Genomic DNA, 17,148 nt, shown 5'->3' with positions numbered 1-17,148 from the left:
CTCACACAGACACACACTCTCTCTCTATACACACACTGTCTCTCACACATACACACACTGTCTCTCACACAGACACACACACACAGTCACTCTCTCAAACACATTGTCTCTCACACATGCGCACACTGTTTCTCACACAGACACAAAAACACTGTCTCTCACACAGACACACACTCACTCTCTCTCAAACACACACTCTCATACACACAAACAAACTCTCTCACAGACACAGACACAGGACAGACAGACTGAGACACACTCACATACACACTCTCTCTCGCACACACACAAAGACGCTCTCTCAAACACACACTCTCACACACACAAACACTCTCTCTCACACACAACCCACACACACTCACTCTCTCTCTCTCTCTCTCTCTCTCTCTCTCTCTCTCTCTCTCTCTCTCTCTCTCTCTCTCGCACACACACACAAGGTCACTTGGATAAAAATAGGTCTTGACTCTGAAAGTAACAAGAAACAATCTTTCTTCCAACTCAAATACAGAACTGTGCTCTTTTCCAAAAACAAACCAGGAGTCGATTCAGGACGGGAGTAAATCTGAGCCAGGCTGCCGTTCTCTTTATAGCTGCGTGTGCTTCGTTTTGTAACTCTCAGAAATGTAAACGAGTTTACTGATCCGCGCTCTCCACAGCGACCCTCGCCCTCTCATCCGGAGCCATGACGGTGACATACACTGCCAGCGTGGCCAACGCCCGCTTCTGCGGCTTCTCCAAGCTGCTGCTGGCCTGGAAAGGGAGCATCTACAAGCTGCTGTACAAGGAGTTCCTGGCCTTCTTCCTCACCTACACGGCTCTGAGCATCAGCTACAGGTGAGAGTGGAAACAAAGCCAGCGTTCGATGGGTCAGTTACAATCGCAGAGGAGGCTCGGGGGTCCGGTGGATAGAGAAAGAGGCTTGAGACCAGGAGGTTCAAATCCCAGCTCAGCCACTGTGTGTGTGAGACCCTGAGCAAGTCACTGAACCTCCCTGTGCTCTGTCCTTCAGATGAGACACCAAACAAGCGAGGTCCTATTGGAAGAGACTCTGCAGCAGCAGCAGCAGTTGTTGATGATGCAGAGTTCACCCTCCTAGTCTCTGGAAGACACTTTGGATAAAAGCATCTGCTAAATTATTATTATTATGATGATGATGATGATGATGACGATTAATAATTAAAGCAATGCTGCTGTGTTTATTTGTATAATTGCAATGATGTTTAGTTTCATTCTGATTCCCATGGTCGGGGTGTGTGTGTAAATGGATTGGACCCAGGAAGCTGTTCAAGTAAATCAGTCCATGTTAATATCTAGCGCTGTCTGTCAAGAGTCTGTCCTCTTGTTCCCTCTCCCCAGGTTTATTCTGCTGGATTATCAGAAGAGGTCCTTTGAGAAGCTCTCCATGTACTGTAACCAGTATGCCAGCCTCATCCCCGTGTCCTTCGTACTGGGTAGGTCCCCAACCCATCCAGTGAATACACAGTATAACTAACGGGGGCAAACTCGCCATGCACATACACAGGGGTACGCTGTGATGAGGGCTGTTGGTCTGAAGGCGTCTTGCCCCCCTCCCTGAGCCTGTGTCTCGTGGGCAGGTTTCTACGTGACGCTGGTTGTGAACCGCTGGTGGAGTCAGTACCAGTCCATCCCGATGCCGGACCGGCTCATGTGTGTGATCTCAGGGAGCGTGCACGGGCCGGAGGAGCAGGGGCGCCTCCTGAGACGAACCCTGATGCGCTACGCCAGCCTCTCCGCCCTGCTCATCTTCCGATCGGTCAGCACCGCTGCCTTCAAGAGATTCCCCACCATGGACCACGTAGTGGAGGCAGGTACGAGGCACCCAGCCAGCCACTCGCCTCTTCATAGGAGCGCTCTTTAAAGAGAGCTCGCCAGAGTTTAAAAACACATTCACTGACCAGCCTCTCAACGAGATCCCTGACCAGCCTCTCAACGAGATCCCTGACCAGCCTCTCAGTGAGATCCCTGACCAGCCTCTCAATGAGATCCCTGACCAGCCTCTCAACGAGATCCCTGACCAGCCTCTCAACGAGATCCCTGACCAGCCTCTCAACGAGATCCCTGACCAGCCTCTCAGTGAGATCCCTGACCAGCCTCTCAGTGAGATCCCTGACCAGCCTCTCAATGAGATCCCTGACCAGCCTCTCAGTGAGATCCCTGACCAGCCTCTCAGTGAGATCCCTGACCAGCCTCTCAGTGAGATCCCTGACCAGCCTCTCAGTGAGATCCCTGACCAGCCTCTCAACGAGATCCCTGACCAGCCTCTCAACGAGATCCCTGACCAGCCTCTCAACGAGATCCCTGACCAGCCTCTCAGCGAGATCCCTGACCAGCCTCTCAATGAGATCCCTGACCAGCCTCTTTTTAAAACATTTTGTAATAGAAGAGCATGTTCGAAAAAAAACTACACTTTTTAATTTCAATTCATTCAATAAAAAAAAAAAGTTTGATAACCTATTAGGATTATTATTATTATTATTATTATTATTATTATTATTATAATAATAATAATAATAATAATAATAATAATAATAATAATAATAATAATAATAATAATAATGATGAAGATTTTTATGACCGGGGTTATTGTACAAAAAAGCAGCTACGTGGAACCAATGTGTCGGGTCCGGGGGGGCTTTGTTTCCGCAGGGTTCATGACCAGGAACGAGCGTAAGAAGTTTGAGAGTCTGCAGTCTCCCTACAACAAGTACTGGATCCCCTGTGTGTGGTTCTCGAACCTCGCCGCGCTGGCCCGCAAGGAAGGGAGGATCAGGGACGACCAGGCTCTCCAACTCCTGCTGGAGGTGAAGAAGGGATCACACGCTTTAGCAAGGGGGGGGGGTCTGTACAGACCCATCTGCATGAGAACAACACCTCTGGGGGTGAGAGAGTCCACATTGTCAGCTCAGTGATAGAGAAACACCCCTGTGTGAAAATGTCCGAGCGCTTTGTGCTTGAAACAACTTCTTAAAAAAGCCTCCAGCGTTTTACCGCGTGGCTCTGTGATCCTGTGTTGTGTTAAGTGGCTTGGTGGGGGGGGGGGGGGGGGGGGGGGGGGGGTTGTTGTTGAATGGATTGTAACGGACCCTGAAAGTTTCAATATTGTCCCTTTTCTTTGTGTGTGTGTGTGCGTGTGCACGTGTGCGGTTTGCGTGCGCAGGAGCTCAATGTTTTCCGAGGGAGCTGCAGCATGCTCTTTTCACTATGACTGGATCAGCGTGCCTCTGGTTTACACACAGGTAAGATATCGAGCGGGGGGGGGGTCCAACCCCAGGTTGGGGTGGGGTGTTAGTTGGGGGTTGAGGGGGTCTGTCTCTGAAGCTGGAGAAAGCTCTCTGTAAACGCTGTCTGTCTGCCTGCAAAGGCAACAGCAACCTGCCTGTAACGAGAGATTAGTTTCGTTTATCACGGTGCAGTTTTTCTCATGCGTCTGTCTGTCCGTCCCCCCTCGCGTGTCTGTCTGTCTGTCCACGCCCCCAGGTGGTCACCATCGCGGTGTACAGCTTCTTCGTGGCCTGTCTGATTGGACGGCAGTTCCTGGACCCAGCTCAGTCATACCCGGGTCATGATTTCGACATGTACGTCCCGGTCTTCACCCTGCTGCAGTTCTTCTTCTACGCAGGCTGGCTCAAGGTGAGCGGCGCTCAGAGAAAGTGGGGGGCAGTCTGGGTTGGGTTGGGGTTGATTGGGAGTTTGGGGTTTGATTGGTTTGGGGTGGGGGTGTCAGTCTGAGTTGGAGTTGGGGGTTGGGATTTTTTGGTGTGTTTGAAATGTTCCAGACCGCACCTGCAGTGTTTACAAGAACCACGTCACAGAATCTACACGATGCTTTACCACAGTTAAGATCTCTCTCTCTCTCTCTCTCCTCTCTCTCTCTCTCTCTCTCTCTCTCTCTCTCTCTCTCTCTCTCTCTCTCTGTTCTCTCTCTCTCTCTCTCTCTCTCTCTCTCTCTCTCTCTCTCTCTCTCTCTCTCTCTCTCTCTCTCTCTCTCTCTCTCTCTCTCTGATCCAGGTGGCTGAACAGCTGATCAACCCCTTCGGAGAAGACGACGATGACTTTGAGACAAACCGCCTGATCGACAGGAACTTCCAGGTAACCCCGCCTTCCCGCTCCTCCCCTCCTGTGAGAACGGCAGGACTACGAGTCCCACCGCGCAGTGCAGCGAGACGGGCAGGACTACATGTACCAGAATGCAGTGCGGCGTGACCGGACCCTGAGAGTGCTTTACCGCCCGTTTCTCCGCACTGAGACCTGAACGAACCTGCTTGTTTGTGAACGGAAGCGCCACTCGGCGGGCTCTGCTCTGTGCCCACAGGTGTCCATGATGGCAGTGGATGAGATGTACAGCGACCTGCCCGTCATTGAGAAGGATCGTTACTGGAACGACTCGAACCCCAGGGCTCCCTACACGGCCTCCACCGTCTTCGTCCTGCAGAAGCCGTCTTTCCAGGGATCCGCGTTCGACATGACGTGAGCACAGCCCAGCCCGTGAATCGTTCAAACGCACGGCTTAACTGAGCACTTACTGAGCCCTTTCAACGAGGTGAACGCTTTCCTAGCGTCAGGGGTTTAGAACGTGTATCCCACGCAGGGAGGGGAGGGAGGCGCGCGGGGAGGGGAGTGAGCAGCTGGGAGGGAGCAGCGCAGGGAGGGGAGGGATGTGCGCGGGGAGGGGAGGGAGCAGCGCAGGGAGGTCTAACTGCTGCTCATGTTGTTTTTTCCACAGGATCCCCAAAGAGGAGATGCAGTTCCAGCCTCTGGATGACATCGAGGAGAATCTAGATGAGAGCAGAGGGCCTGGGATGGGGGTGCCTCACTACAGCCTGCCCCTCTTCAACCGGCTGCTGGGCTCCGCGCCCTCCCCGGCCGGCCTGGGCAGCATGCTGACACGCTCCTCCCCCACGAGGCGGCTGCAGCTCCTGAAGAGAGGAGGAGGAGGAGGAGGCAGCTTCTGCTCGGACGGCAGCTCTCTCTACTCCTGCCTGTGTCCGGACACCCAGAGCACCGCGTGCAGCTGTGGAGCCATCCCCCAGTACCCTCGCCTCAGCGGGATCCCGTTCCCCCGCGACGAGAGCGAGACGCAGCCAGGGGGCGTCGGCGAACCCTGCCAGAACAAGCAGGCAGAAGAGCCGGCCAGGAGACCCAGGGAAGGGGCAGACAGCAGGGCGGGGGACCAGGCTGAAGGGCCGGCCAGGCTGCTCCGGCGCCTGACCCCTCAGTCCTCTTTCCGGCCGCTTGAACAGGCCCCCTCGGAGACCCCCGGCAGCTTGCTGGCCAGTGAGCTGTTTCCGCAGGGAGGGAAGCCAGCCAATGGCAGCCAGGCCCTGCCCCTGCTGGGGGGCTTGCCCAACGCCAGCAAATCGGACATGAGGAGCGTCAGCGTGGGGTCGGAGGTCAGCGTCCCGTTGCTCATCCAAGGAGAGCTCCTGGACAAGGGGCGGGGCTGGGACGAAGGATGCTGCCGTCCCGTGGACGAGGAGAACGGGGTTTGACTTCAGGGCAAGAAGGTCTAGCAGTAAAGCTCTACTGCTTCACTAGCACCTGTTTATTTTTAAATATGTATTATTGTTGCTCTGTCAGCCTTGAGTCGTGTTTCACCAAAGACCTGATTTAGAGAAGCTTCTGTCGCCCCCCAGTGGCTGGGAATGGTACTCCCAGGGCTGGAGCGACAGTGAGAGTGGGGTTCAGTGCTGCTTCACTTACAGGTATATTTTTAGTTCACGCATCAGTTATGTAAATTCCTGGCATTGTAAACTCTATTTTTGGTGTGTGTGTGTTTTTTTTTCTATTATATAGAACAACAGTTTAGCATCTCCCTCTCTGTAGAATGAGCTAGTTTTGTTTCACGAAGTCGAATGAAGCTTGCTGAAACCAGGTTAACACATGCAGTAGTTTTTCCATTTAAAAAGAGGGATGGTTTTGTTCACAGTATGTTTTTTTTTTTTTTTTTTTTTTTTTTTTACTGTTATTCTTCAATGTGCACATTTTTAAACAGGAAAAAAAAAATTCTTGTGTAAATATGTGCTCTGCCAGGGTGTGCCATGTGAGTTTAGCGTGAAACAGCGAAGCCAGGAGTCTCTGTATTTGCTTTGTGTAAGACCGTACATGTCTTATTTTGTTGTTTTTTTTTTATTCTTTTTTAATAAAGTTATTTTTTAAAACACAGTTTCTCGGTATTGCGTTATTGTACAAAGACAGGGTCTATTTCCAGTAGCCTGCAATACCGCGCTGTGCCACTGGAGGGCAGGTCTGGTCTCTCCACAGGCAGCCAGGCGGCGCAATGGGCTCGTTCACCGGCCCGGCCTGGTGTTCTCTTTGGTTTGCAATACCTCATTATTCCACTGGAGGGCGTTTTTCAAATTTTATTTTAAAAGTCACGTTATTTTCCTGAAAATATGATTTACATTTGTTTGGGAAAAGTAAATAAATAAAAAATAATAATAATAAAAAAAATAAAAAATAACATTGAACGAGTTGGGTATACTTGCAGCAGCAGGACGTTATCGGTTCTGAAAAGCCATGACCCCCTACTGCTGAATGTATTTTCATAAAAGAACAAAAAAAAAAAACCAAACAAAAAAAACATTTACGTTTTAAAAAAAAAATACATAAATAAAAAGAAGGCGCCCTCCAGTGGCACACTGAGGTAATGCATCTCAAGGGAAATACACGAGGTCGATAGCAGCTCAGTTTTACGTTATTGTCCAGACTCGGTGTATTTTCCTTGGCGTGCAATACCTCATTGTTCCACTGGAGGGCGGTGCTTTAAAAAAAAAAAATGTTTTTTTTTAATTTCGACCACGATAGCTGTGCAATAAGATGCACGATTCTCAACTCCAGCAGTGTGATCTCTGACAAGGGAAGTGAAGCTCATATACAAGGTTACACTAACATCCTGTCACAAGGAGCCAGGTGGCACAGTGGGCTAGTTCACTAGCCCTGCCTGTCTCTCACCTTAGAGATCTGGGTTCAAATCCAGCTCACAGTACAAGTGAACTGATTGTGAAACCAGATCCACAACACAATGGTGTGGCGTGGCTGGTGTTCTCTGATTAAGAGAACAATAAGAAATTGCCTGCACTGTGATTGACGGCTAGTGTTGTTTGCTTGTTTTTTCCCCACAGCATCTATTCGTTTGAATCTGTCACAGATACAATAGAAGTCTCTCTTATTGGATATTTTCAATGCAGTGATCACCTACATGCTGTACAAGGCATTAGTCAGTACTGGAGGGCATTTGATAGCAGCTTCAAACAACTCTCTGGCTGGCTCTGTTGGTAGAGCACTGGACTTTGATTCTCCGGGACGTGGGTTCAAATTCCACATAAAGCATATGGATTTTCTTCTTCATTCCCAAAACTATTATTAAATTTTGTGCTATCGTGAGCCTGGGTTTGAATCCAGTTCAACACCAGCTTGTCTTTTTTTATTTTGTATTATGAAATGTTCGAGTTATGAGTTTATTAGTGCTCAGTTTATGTGTTGCTGCGGTTCAATAGTGTATTCTGTTTGTTTTGCCAAAAAAGAAAAAGTGGTATTTTCATGAAAAAAACAAAACATTTACGTTTAAAAAAAAAAAAAGAAAAAGTTGAAAAAGTTGAAAAAGCCCGCCCTCCAGTGGCACAATGAGGTAATGCGCGCCCAGGGAAGTACACGAGGTCGGTAGCAGCTCAGTCTTGTGTCGTATTACAGAGACCGGGTGTATTTTCCTTGGCGTGCAATACCCAATTCTTCCACTGGAGGGCGGGCTTTTTCAACGTTTTCAACTTTTTTTTTTTTTTAAACGCTTTTTTTTTTTTTTTTTTTTTGTAAATTTCTATAGAAAATGCTGTATTTTTGGCTCACGGGCCCTGTTGTCTCGGTAGTTCAGTTATTAGAGCGGCAGTCTCCTAACCTCAGGGTTGTGGGTTCGAGTCTCTCTTGATTGTTAATGTTAAATACATTTCCTGCTTGTAGGCAGGTGCTCCAGTGGATTTGCTTGCTTGGTGCAGTGAGTTCAGTTACTCATTTCTGTTCTCACTCATTTTTAAAGAATTAACCTTATAGACAATGTTACACACTGTCACATCCTAGACAGATGCACAGTACAGAGTCTAGTTCATTGACTCTGTAGTCATGTGACCATTGGATAGGACAGGGTTAAAATCTGGGCAGGGGAAATCAATGTAATATTAAATGCTTTGTTTTTTTTACATGTATTATCGCAGAATCTTTGCTGCAATGTTAAAGGTAAACCCAGCAGGGGGCGAGCGGCTGGTCTATATCATGATCCTCCCAACCCCTCAGCTGCACTCATGAAGAATTCAAATACTGAGGAGCATTTGCAAGGCATTTGAGCAGCTCTCTGGCTGGCTCAGTTGGTAGCACAGCAGCCTACAGTTATCTTGGTAGCTGGTTGAAGTCCCATGTGAAACACATGTTATGTTTTTTTTCTCTCATTTTCAGAGAGATTGTTTAATTTAGCTTATGGACCAGCTATATAAGAGGTTTGGGTTTGATAATCCCTCCTCTCTTCAGTGGCATGAAACTCTACAACTGTGCAATAAGATGCACGATTCTCAACTCCAGCAGTGCTCTGACAAGGGAAGTGAATCTCATATACAAGGTTACAGTGTCACCCTGTCACAAGGGGCCAGGTGGCACAGTGGGCTAGTTCACTAGCCCTCCCTGCTTTTTTCCTGGGAGGTCTGGGTTCAAATCCAGCTCACAGTACAAGTGAACTGAGTGTGAATCAAGACCCACAACACAATGGTGCAGTGTGGCTGGTGTTCTCTGATTAAGAGATTAATAAGAATTGATGAATAATCACCTGCTCTGTGATTGAAGTCTTGTGTTGTTTGCTTGTTCTTTCCCACAGCATCTATTTGTTTGAATCTGTCACAGATACAATATAAGTCTCTCTTATTGGATATTTTCAATGCAGTGATCACCTCCATGCTGTACAAGGCATTAGTCAGTACTGGAGGGCATTTGATAGCAGCTTCAAGCAGTTCTCTGGCTAGCTCAGTTGATAGCACACTGGACTCTGATTCCCAGGGTTGTGGGTTCATGTCCCATGTGAAGCACAAATGTTAGTCTATCATTTTGAAAACATGTTCTTCATTTGACCTTTTTATCAATAAGGTTTGGCTTTGAATCCAGTTCAAGTCACAAATAAACCGGTTGTGATTCACCTCTTATCCCCGGGTCCTCCTCGCACAATGTAATAATGTGTTTCACGCACCACGAGAAGCAGCTGGCTGGCTGTGTGGGTAGAGTGTGGGGCTCTGATTCCTAGGGGTGTGGGTTCAAACCCCATGTTAGGAGCCTGTGTTTTCTTTTCCTTTTCAGACGATCCAGTAGTTAATTTCATTATTGTCACAGAATTGCTTAGTTAACCTTATATACAATGTGAAGCAGTACTTTCCTGTGGGAGCTGGTGGTGCAGTGGGCTAATCCCATGGCCTTCTCTCTCTGAAGATGGCAGTTCAAACCTGGGTCCTGGAGGTGAGCTCCTGAGGTAAGTAATGCTGCTGCTTGTGAGTCAGGGTGGTGGTTGTAGTTCAAGGTGTTGGTTGTCAGTAATGAAGCTGGTTGTAACTAATGATGTTGGTTGTGTTTCCACAGATGATGGAGGAGGAGGGCAGCCTGCCCAGAAGAAGAGGAGGATGAAGAGGGGGCTTGGGCCCCCAGCCTCAGGGGGAGTGGAAGATGGGGGTGTTGGTACCACAGAGGATGAAAGGGAAAAAAGATTAGAAAAAATCTTTTTTAGAAAAAAAAACCTTTTAAGCTTAAATTTTTGCCCAGCTCCCCTTCATCACACCAACACTGTGGTACCAACACCCCCATCTTCCACTCCCCCTGAGGCTGGGGGCCCAAGCCCCCTCTTCATCCTCCTCTTCTTCTGGGCAGGCTGCCCTCCTCCTCCATCTGTGGAAACACAACCAACATCATTAGTTACAACCAGCTTCATTACTGACAACCAACACCTTGAATTACAACCACCACCCTGACTCACAAGCAGCAGCATTACTTACCTCAGGAGCTCACCTCCAGGACCCAGGTTTGAACTGCCATCTTCAGAGAGAGAAGGCCATGGGATTAGCCCACTGCACCACCAGCTCCCACAGGAAAGTGCTGCTTCACATTGTATATAAGGTTAACTAAGCAATTCTGTGACAATAATGAAATTAACTCTACTGGATCAATTGAAAAGGAAAGGAAAGCCCAGGCTCCTAACATGGGGTTTGAATCCACACCCCTAGGAATCAGAGTCCCACACTCTACCCACACAGCCAGCCAGCTGCTTCTCATGGTGCGTGAAACACATTATTACATTGTGCGAGGAGGACCCGGGGATAAGAGGTCAATCACAACCGGTTTATTTGTGACTTGAACTGGATTCAAAGCCAAACCTTACTGATAAAAAGGTCAAATAAAGAACATGTTTTGAAAATAAAGGACTAACGCTTGTGCCTCCAAAAATACATTGATTATTATTTTTTTTTTTGTAGTCTCACGTGTGCAGTTTTGAAAGAAACACATTTTTTTGCGATATTTATTTTGTTGTTGTAATATCTGTAGTTGGTTCCAGGTGTGTGAGTGTGTGTGTGTGTGTGTGTGTGTGTGTGTGTGTGTGTGTGTGTGTGTTATTAATAAAAGGCGCTGTGGTTTATTATAAACGCTGTTCCCTCACGCTGCAATACAGAATATAAAACAACAGGATCATACAAATAACATCCTTGGTTACTAATTTCCAGTTTTATTAAGTTGTAGTGCAAAGACACAATAAATTCCTCAGCTTTCAAATACAGTACCTGGCATAAACTTAAAACCACAGCCCCCACCCCCCCCCAGAAGATTAAACAGTTCCAGTGATCACAACAGAAATGAGATTTAAAACAAAACACAAACCAACCAATTATAAATCACACGGGGTTTCACATTTACTGACTAGGTCTGATCCTCGAGTCGCTCTCTCAGAAGCATTTCAAGAAGAAACCGTTGACCAGCGGCAGGCGCTCGTGTGTAGCTGAAGGGGTTAAAACCACCACGCAGTTTCCGACTTTGTGAACTTGTCAATCAAACGCTTGCTTTTACCTTCATTTCCTGACTGTTGCAAATGATTTCAATATTGAACAAAAAATTTAAAAAACACTACTAATAATAATAAAGTTGGTAAAACTAAAGGCAGTGCGACAGGAAAGGCCAGCAACGCTATTCTCTCAGGGTGCTCTTGGTGGCTGTGCTGTGCAATTGCAATTAAACGCTCACAGGAAGGCAGCCAAGGCATTTCAAACAGGACTCCTCCACCAACACCAACACAAACGCCATCTTCTCATCTTCTCCTGTCCTGAACGCACATTTCAAACACCTGGGATTCTTTCGTAGCTAAACGATTGTCTTCAAAATAAATGTCACAATTGTACCCATTCACTCTCTCACTCTCTGTATATATATATATATAATCATCCATCTCTCTCTCTATATATATACCTCTATATCTATATTCATCTATCTCTATGTATCTATCTCTCTCTATATCTATCTCACTATATATCCATCTATCTCTATATCTCTCTCTATATATCCATCTATCTCTATATCTATCCATCTATCTCTATCTATTTTTCTATATATCTCTATCTTTCTATCGAGAGAGAGAATACAGACAATCTGATAGCGATCCCATAGATGAAATCAATGTCATTGAACCCAAGTCCAGCAGGCTTTGTACACCATGCCCTCTCTCTGCAGATATATCTGTGCACACATCTACAGCAGCACGATCGCGCTGGAACGACCACGGCGCGATCCTGAACGATCGCTTTCGGGATTCTCAGCGTGATTCTCAGCGTGTTCCACATTCAAACACAACTCTTTTTTTTGGTATAGGTTTGGAAAAGGAGGGGATACAGTAGAGCAGTAAGATTAAAATAATTAGATTGAAAACACACCAATAAAAGAATAAAAACCGACACCCCCTAGTGGCACACTAGAAACCCTATTATCAAACTGAGTGGATCATGAGGTACCACTGGCTAATCTCTGCCTCTTCATTCTGAACTGAAACTGGACTGCGTTACCCAGGTGTCACCAGCAGGGCGGCAGCGTGTTGATTTGCTCCCTGTCCCGATCGGAGGCAGAAAAGTCTCTATATAAAAATCGGTCTCTGTACTGTACTGTGCTTGTAAAGCTGTGATTTCTGGAAGCTCCCTCCCTCAGCTCCTCCTCCCAGCTCCCTGGCTCCTCCTCCCAGCTCCCCGGCTCCTCCCCTGGCTCCCTGGCTCCTCCCTCATCGAGGCAGGCCCTGCTGCAGCCTGTTCTTCAGTCCTCTGCGCGCGCTGGTCGTCTGTCTCTGCTGAGCCAGGAAGGACTGTGCGTGTCCTGGAGCCCCGGTCCTCTCCTTCGCCAGCTTCTGATGAAGAGCCATTCCCTGCAGACCACAAGGAGCAGCGAGTTCAGCTCTGGACAAAAGCGTGGCATCCCCCTATAGAATGAACCCGCTCTGCTTCACAAAGTCGAATGAAACCTGCTCAATAATGTGACCCCAACATACCTAATTACTTCATTCGTTGTAGTTTACCCCAGAGACTTACGGAAACACTGACAATTAAAAAAAAAAAAGACACTTCGAAATCTAACATGAAATACTACCGTTCTGCTATTATGGCTTCCAGTAGAATTTTCTCAAGATATCAGCTTGATTACATGATGTGAAATAAAATATATAAAAAATATGTTCAAATAGATTATTATTATTATTATTATTATTATCAATCCTAAAATTCATTGCGATGCAGAACACTGTTCCAGAGGCCACAGGCTTGCTGTTAGCTTCAAATCTCCAGGCTGTGAGACACACAACGACAATCAAAGAGATTAATCGGGCAGGATAAGAGATGCGTTTGGAACCCGCACTGAGTTTTGAAAAGCGCGCTGCCCTATGAGAAGAGGAGGACGGGGTCTCTTCGGTCATTTCTATGGGGCTGGAGACTCACCATGTTGTACCAGGCACTGATGATCAGCTTCTCCTCCTGGTCATGTCTGGACTTGGACTTCTCAAAGTCATGCTGGGGAACCGCAGAGTTAAAAACAAACAAATCGGACAAGCTCAGAGCTCAGAGACCAAGAAGCAGGGACTGTAGCTCACAATGCAGTCTGAGAACAGAGCTGGACTGCACTTTCATTTGATACACAGGTCTCATGTGTAGGCTTGAGGGAGGGAGGGAGAGAGAGAGGAGAGGGGGGAGCGCCTGGCAGGCAGGCAGGCAGGCAGGGAGGAGAGGGGGGAGCGTGGCAGGCAGGCAGGCAGGCAGGAGGGAGAGGGAGGGAGGAGAGAGGAGAGGGGGGGAGGCATGGCAGGCAGGCAGGCAGGCAGGCAGGAGGAGAGGAGAGAGGAGAGGGGGGAGCATGGCAGGCAGGCAGGCAGGCAGGCAGGGAGGAGGGAGAGAGGAGAGGGGGGAGCATGGCAGGCAGGCAGGAGGGAGGAGAGGGGGGAGTGGCAGGCAGGCAGGCAGGGAGGGAGAGGGGGGAGCGTGGCAGGCAGGCAGGCAGGGAGGGAGGAGAGAGGAGAGGCATGGCAGGCAGGGAGGAGAGGAGAGGGGGGAGAGAGGCAGGCAGGCAGGCAGGGAGGAGAGGGGGGAGCGTGGCAGGCAGGCAGGCAGGGAGGAGAGGAGAGGGGGGAGCGTGGCAGGCAGGCAGGCAGGAGGAGAGAGGAGAGGGGGGGAGTGGAGGCAGGCAGGCAGGGAGGAGAGGAGAGAGGGAGAGGGGGAGCGGGCAGCAGGCAGGCAGGCAGGAGGAGAGAGAGAGGTCCCGGTGGAGCATTGCAGGCAGGAGCAGGCAGGGAGGAGAGCAAGGAGAGAGGGATGGATGTGGGGCATGAGGCAGGCAGGGAGGAGGGGGATGGAGAGGGGAGCAGAGCAGGGAGGCAGAGGATGAGGCAGGAGAGGAGGGAGAGAGAGGGGGGAGCATGGCAGGCAGGCAGGCAGGGAGGAGAGGAGAGAGGAGGGGGTAGCATGGCAGGCAAGAGCAGGCAGCAGGCAAGGGGAGGAGAGGAGAGGAGCGGGGGAGCAGTCAGGCAGGCAGCATGGGGAGCATGGAGAGGAAGGGGAGAGCAGGTGGGGGAGGAGAGGAGAGAGGAGAGGGGGGAGCATGGCAGGCAGGCAGGCAGGGAGGAGAGGGGGGAGCGTGGCAGGCAGGCAGGCAGGGAGGAGAGGAGAGAGGGAGCACAGCAGGCAGACAGGGAGGAGAGGAGAGAGGGAGCACAGCAGGCAGACAGGGAGGAGAGGAGAGGGGTGAGCGCGGCAGGCAGGCAGGGAGGGAGGAGAGAGGAGAGGGGGAGCACGGTAGGCAGGCTGCTTCACCTGGAGGTGCTGGATCTTGCTCTCTCTCTCCTGCAGCTGGTTCTTCAGAGACCGGATCTCGGGAGCCACGGTATCAGGCTGCTGCTTTGGGTCCAGACTTTTAACAACCTGCAAGAAAAAAAAAAAAACAACTTGAACTGTTACTTACACCAACCTGTTTTCAAAACAACAAACGTTTCGACTCAAAGTCTTTTTCAATGCCTAAAAAGAGCAGGAATCCTTCAATTCTTTCGGTTTGATCCATTCCTGGTTTTCACTAGGCGTTTAAAACGTGACACCCCGAGCTTACTCCCCACACACACACACACACACACACACACACCCACACACACCAGGAGCCTTGCCTCCCTCCCTGGTGTGACACTGACCGTCTGTGCCTTCTCCACGTATTTCCTGTAGCGCTCCTCCATCGCCTTCATGTCCTCGTCTTTCTTCTTCAGGATCTCCTCGAGCTCTTCAATCTTCCTCGCGGCTACCATGAGAACGAGAGCCGGGCGTAGGACACAGGAACGTCAAACACATCTTTTTTTTTCGTGAATACATTTTAAATCGAATTACGATGCCTGCATCCTTATAGAAACGTGTTAAAAATAGTAATAATAATAAAAACAAGAAGTTCCACCAAACTGATCACAGGGTTTAAACCAGCAGTGTAAAATCAATCAATCCCGGTCCTGGAGAGCTATTCCACTCCAGGTTTAACAGTAGAGCTCCTGAACTTCTGGATTCAGATGTATTTGGTTTGGTTTAGAACAGGGCTGTTGGAACAAAGACCAGGAGTGGAGTGCCCCGCCAGGATTGGGATTCTATGCGGATTCTAGAAGCTTGGCCTCTTACAGTCGCTGTCGATTCTGGGCTCCAGGTCATCGATAAACTCCTTCTTCTTCTGCAGGTCCGAGTGCGCCTCGTGGAGCTTCTCTCTGCGGAGAGACACAGACAGCATCGCGAGGGGCTCGGGGTCCGGGGGGGTTAGAGAAAGGGGTTTGTTGATACAGGGATCAGCTCAGCTGCTGACTCGCTTTGTGCGCGAGACCCCGAGCAAGTCACTGAACCTCATTGGGCTCCGTCCTTTGGACGAGACGTCAAACAAACGAGGTCCTATTGGAAGAGACTCTGCAGCAGCAGCAGCAGTTGTTGATGATGCAGAGTTCACCCTCCTAGTCTCTGGAAGCCGCTTTGGATAAAATAGTCTGCTAAACGACTCATTTATAATAATAATAACAATAATAATAATATATTTATCTTATATAGCGCCTTTCATAGTGGACCACCATCACAAAGCTCTTTACAGAGGCAGGCTGTGAACTGCGCATTATATGCAGAGTCACTTCCAATAGGACGTTGATTTAACATCTCGTCCGCAGAGGTGAAGTGACTCGCTCAGGGTCACACACACAGGGAGTCAGTCAGTGGCAGAGGTGGGATTTGAACCCGGGACCTTCTGGTGACAAGCCCTGGACTTTAACCTCTGAACAGCACTGCCCCCTCTGGACATAACTTTACTTACAGGTGCTCCTCTAGTTTTCTCTTCAACAAGGATGACTGGAAAAGAGAGAAACCGGGAGAACACAAATAAATAACGTACAGGAAACGCCTTGTGTGTGTTACACTTCGCACGCACGCACACACGCACGCACGCTAAAATCAAAACTGGCATGCAGATTTATTATTTTCAGTGGTACTTACAATAGCCTGGCAGGAGACAAACCCGCAGGACAGAAAGAAAGAAAGAAAGAAGGAAAGAAATCACATTAGCGATTTTAAAAGGAGACTCGTGTCGAATCGTATTATGTTTAAAGTCGACGCGTCTGCACGCAAAGCTGTGAAAAGGACAATATGAGAGGCTGTGTGGGTTTTGATTATTTTCGATTGTTTGGGTCTGCCCACAAGGAAACTGTGAACCTGCGCACAAAGCCTCTCTCACGATCTCTAGAAATGCTTACAGGTAAAACAGTCTGCTCCCAGTACATCTCTGGGTCAGAGATTATTATTATTATTATTATTATTATTATTATTATTATTATTATTATTATTATTATGGCCTGTGCGCGGCTCACGTCTGTGACGGTCTGGAGAGGCCGAGGGCAGTGGAACAGAAACGGCTCCCTTCTGTGAACAGATTCGTTTTTGGGCGCTGGAGAGTTTTTTTTCAGTTGATATGGAGCCAGCTGAAGAGCTATTTCAGGCATGCTTTATATATTATACTGCTGAATAATACCCTGTTAACATTATCGAAATCACAGTCCGCTTCGTAGTTTTCCACATACACTTGGCTTTTCCAAATCTAACATGAAATACGGCTGGACTACACTTCAGTTAGACTTTTTTTGCGATATCATTTTGTAGTTTCTTTGATTGCATGATGTTAAATAAAAGATCTAAAATTCTGTTCATACAGTTTTTGCTTTTTTAAATGAATTTCTCAATCCTAAAGTCCTAGGTGATGCTGCTGGCCTGTTTTGGGGGTCTGCTGCAGCTCAGCGCGGGTTCGATTCGTGTTGGGGTGACACTCACGTCCTCGGTCTTGCTGTCTTGTTCTTGTAGAGTCTTCTGCAGCTCCTGCACCTGCACCTTCAATTCTCTGATCTGCTGCTGGTCCAGCCTGGAGTCAAACACAGACAAAAAAAAAAAATCTCAAATTTCCAATTCCCATTCAATCAATCCGGACACATCGCTGATCGAAAATCGCCACCCCGCGGCATTCTGTCACAACGAGACTCTCACAGGACAGTGACGACAGCCAACCGAATCACTTCCACTGCAGCTGGGCGATTGCGGCAATGAC

General features: G+C 48.6%; 2 protein-coding genes across 2 annotated transcripts in view; one reads left to right on the top strand and one right to left on the bottom strand.

The window, feature by feature from the left end:
- Positions 1 to 430: 430 nt before the first annotated feature.
- On the top strand, positions 431 to 6,183 carry best2 (bestrophin 2). Its single transcript, XM_041242082.1, is given in 10 exon segments — positions 431 to 834; positions 1,357 to 1,451; positions 1,596 to 1,829; positions 2,668 to 2,822; positions 3,179 to 3,214; positions 3,216 to 3,257; positions 3,499 to 3,651; positions 4,030 to 4,110; positions 4,334 to 4,488; positions 4,745 to 6,183. Coding segments are annotated over 10 exon segments (1,869 nt in total). The 5' UTR covers positions 431 to 682; the 3' UTR covers positions 5,511 to 6,183.
- A 5,662-nt stretch (positions 6,184 to 11,845) lies between these two features.
- LOC121309167 (protein Hook homolog 2-like) overlaps positions 11,846 to 17,148 on the bottom strand; it is a 12,744-nt gene continuing 7,441 nt past the window's right edge. The window contains exons 15-22 of the mRNA XM_041242083.1: positions 16,878 to 16,965; positions 16,050 to 16,055; positions 15,871 to 15,905; positions 15,201 to 15,283; positions 14,732 to 14,835; positions 14,364 to 14,471; positions 12,999 to 13,070; positions 11,846 to 12,433 (exon numbers count right to left, since the gene is read on the bottom strand). Coding sequence (XP_041098017.1) covers positions 12,293 to 12,433; positions 12,999 to 13,070; positions 14,364 to 14,471; positions 14,732 to 14,835; positions 15,201 to 15,283; positions 15,871 to 15,905; positions 16,050 to 16,055; positions 16,878 to 16,965 — 637 coding nt within the window. The 3' untranslated portion in view covers positions 11,846 to 12,292. The remainder of the gene's footprint in view (positions 12,434 to 12,998; positions 13,071 to 14,363; positions 14,472 to 14,731; positions 14,836 to 15,200; positions 15,284 to 15,870; positions 15,906 to 16,049; positions 16,056 to 16,877; positions 16,966 to 17,148) is intronic.

The sequence above is a fragment of the Polyodon spathula genome, unplaced genomic scaffold (assembly GCF_017654505.1).
Source record: "Polyodon spathula isolate WHYD16114869_AA unplaced genomic scaffold, ASM1765450v1 scaffolds_910, whole genome shotgun sequence".
NCBI lineage: Eukaryota > Metazoa > Chordata > Actinopteri > Acipenseriformes > Polyodontidae > Polyodon > Polyodon spathula.
The sequence above is the reverse complement of the archived record's forward strand: the minus strand, read 5'-3'. Positions and strand labels throughout refer to the sequence as shown.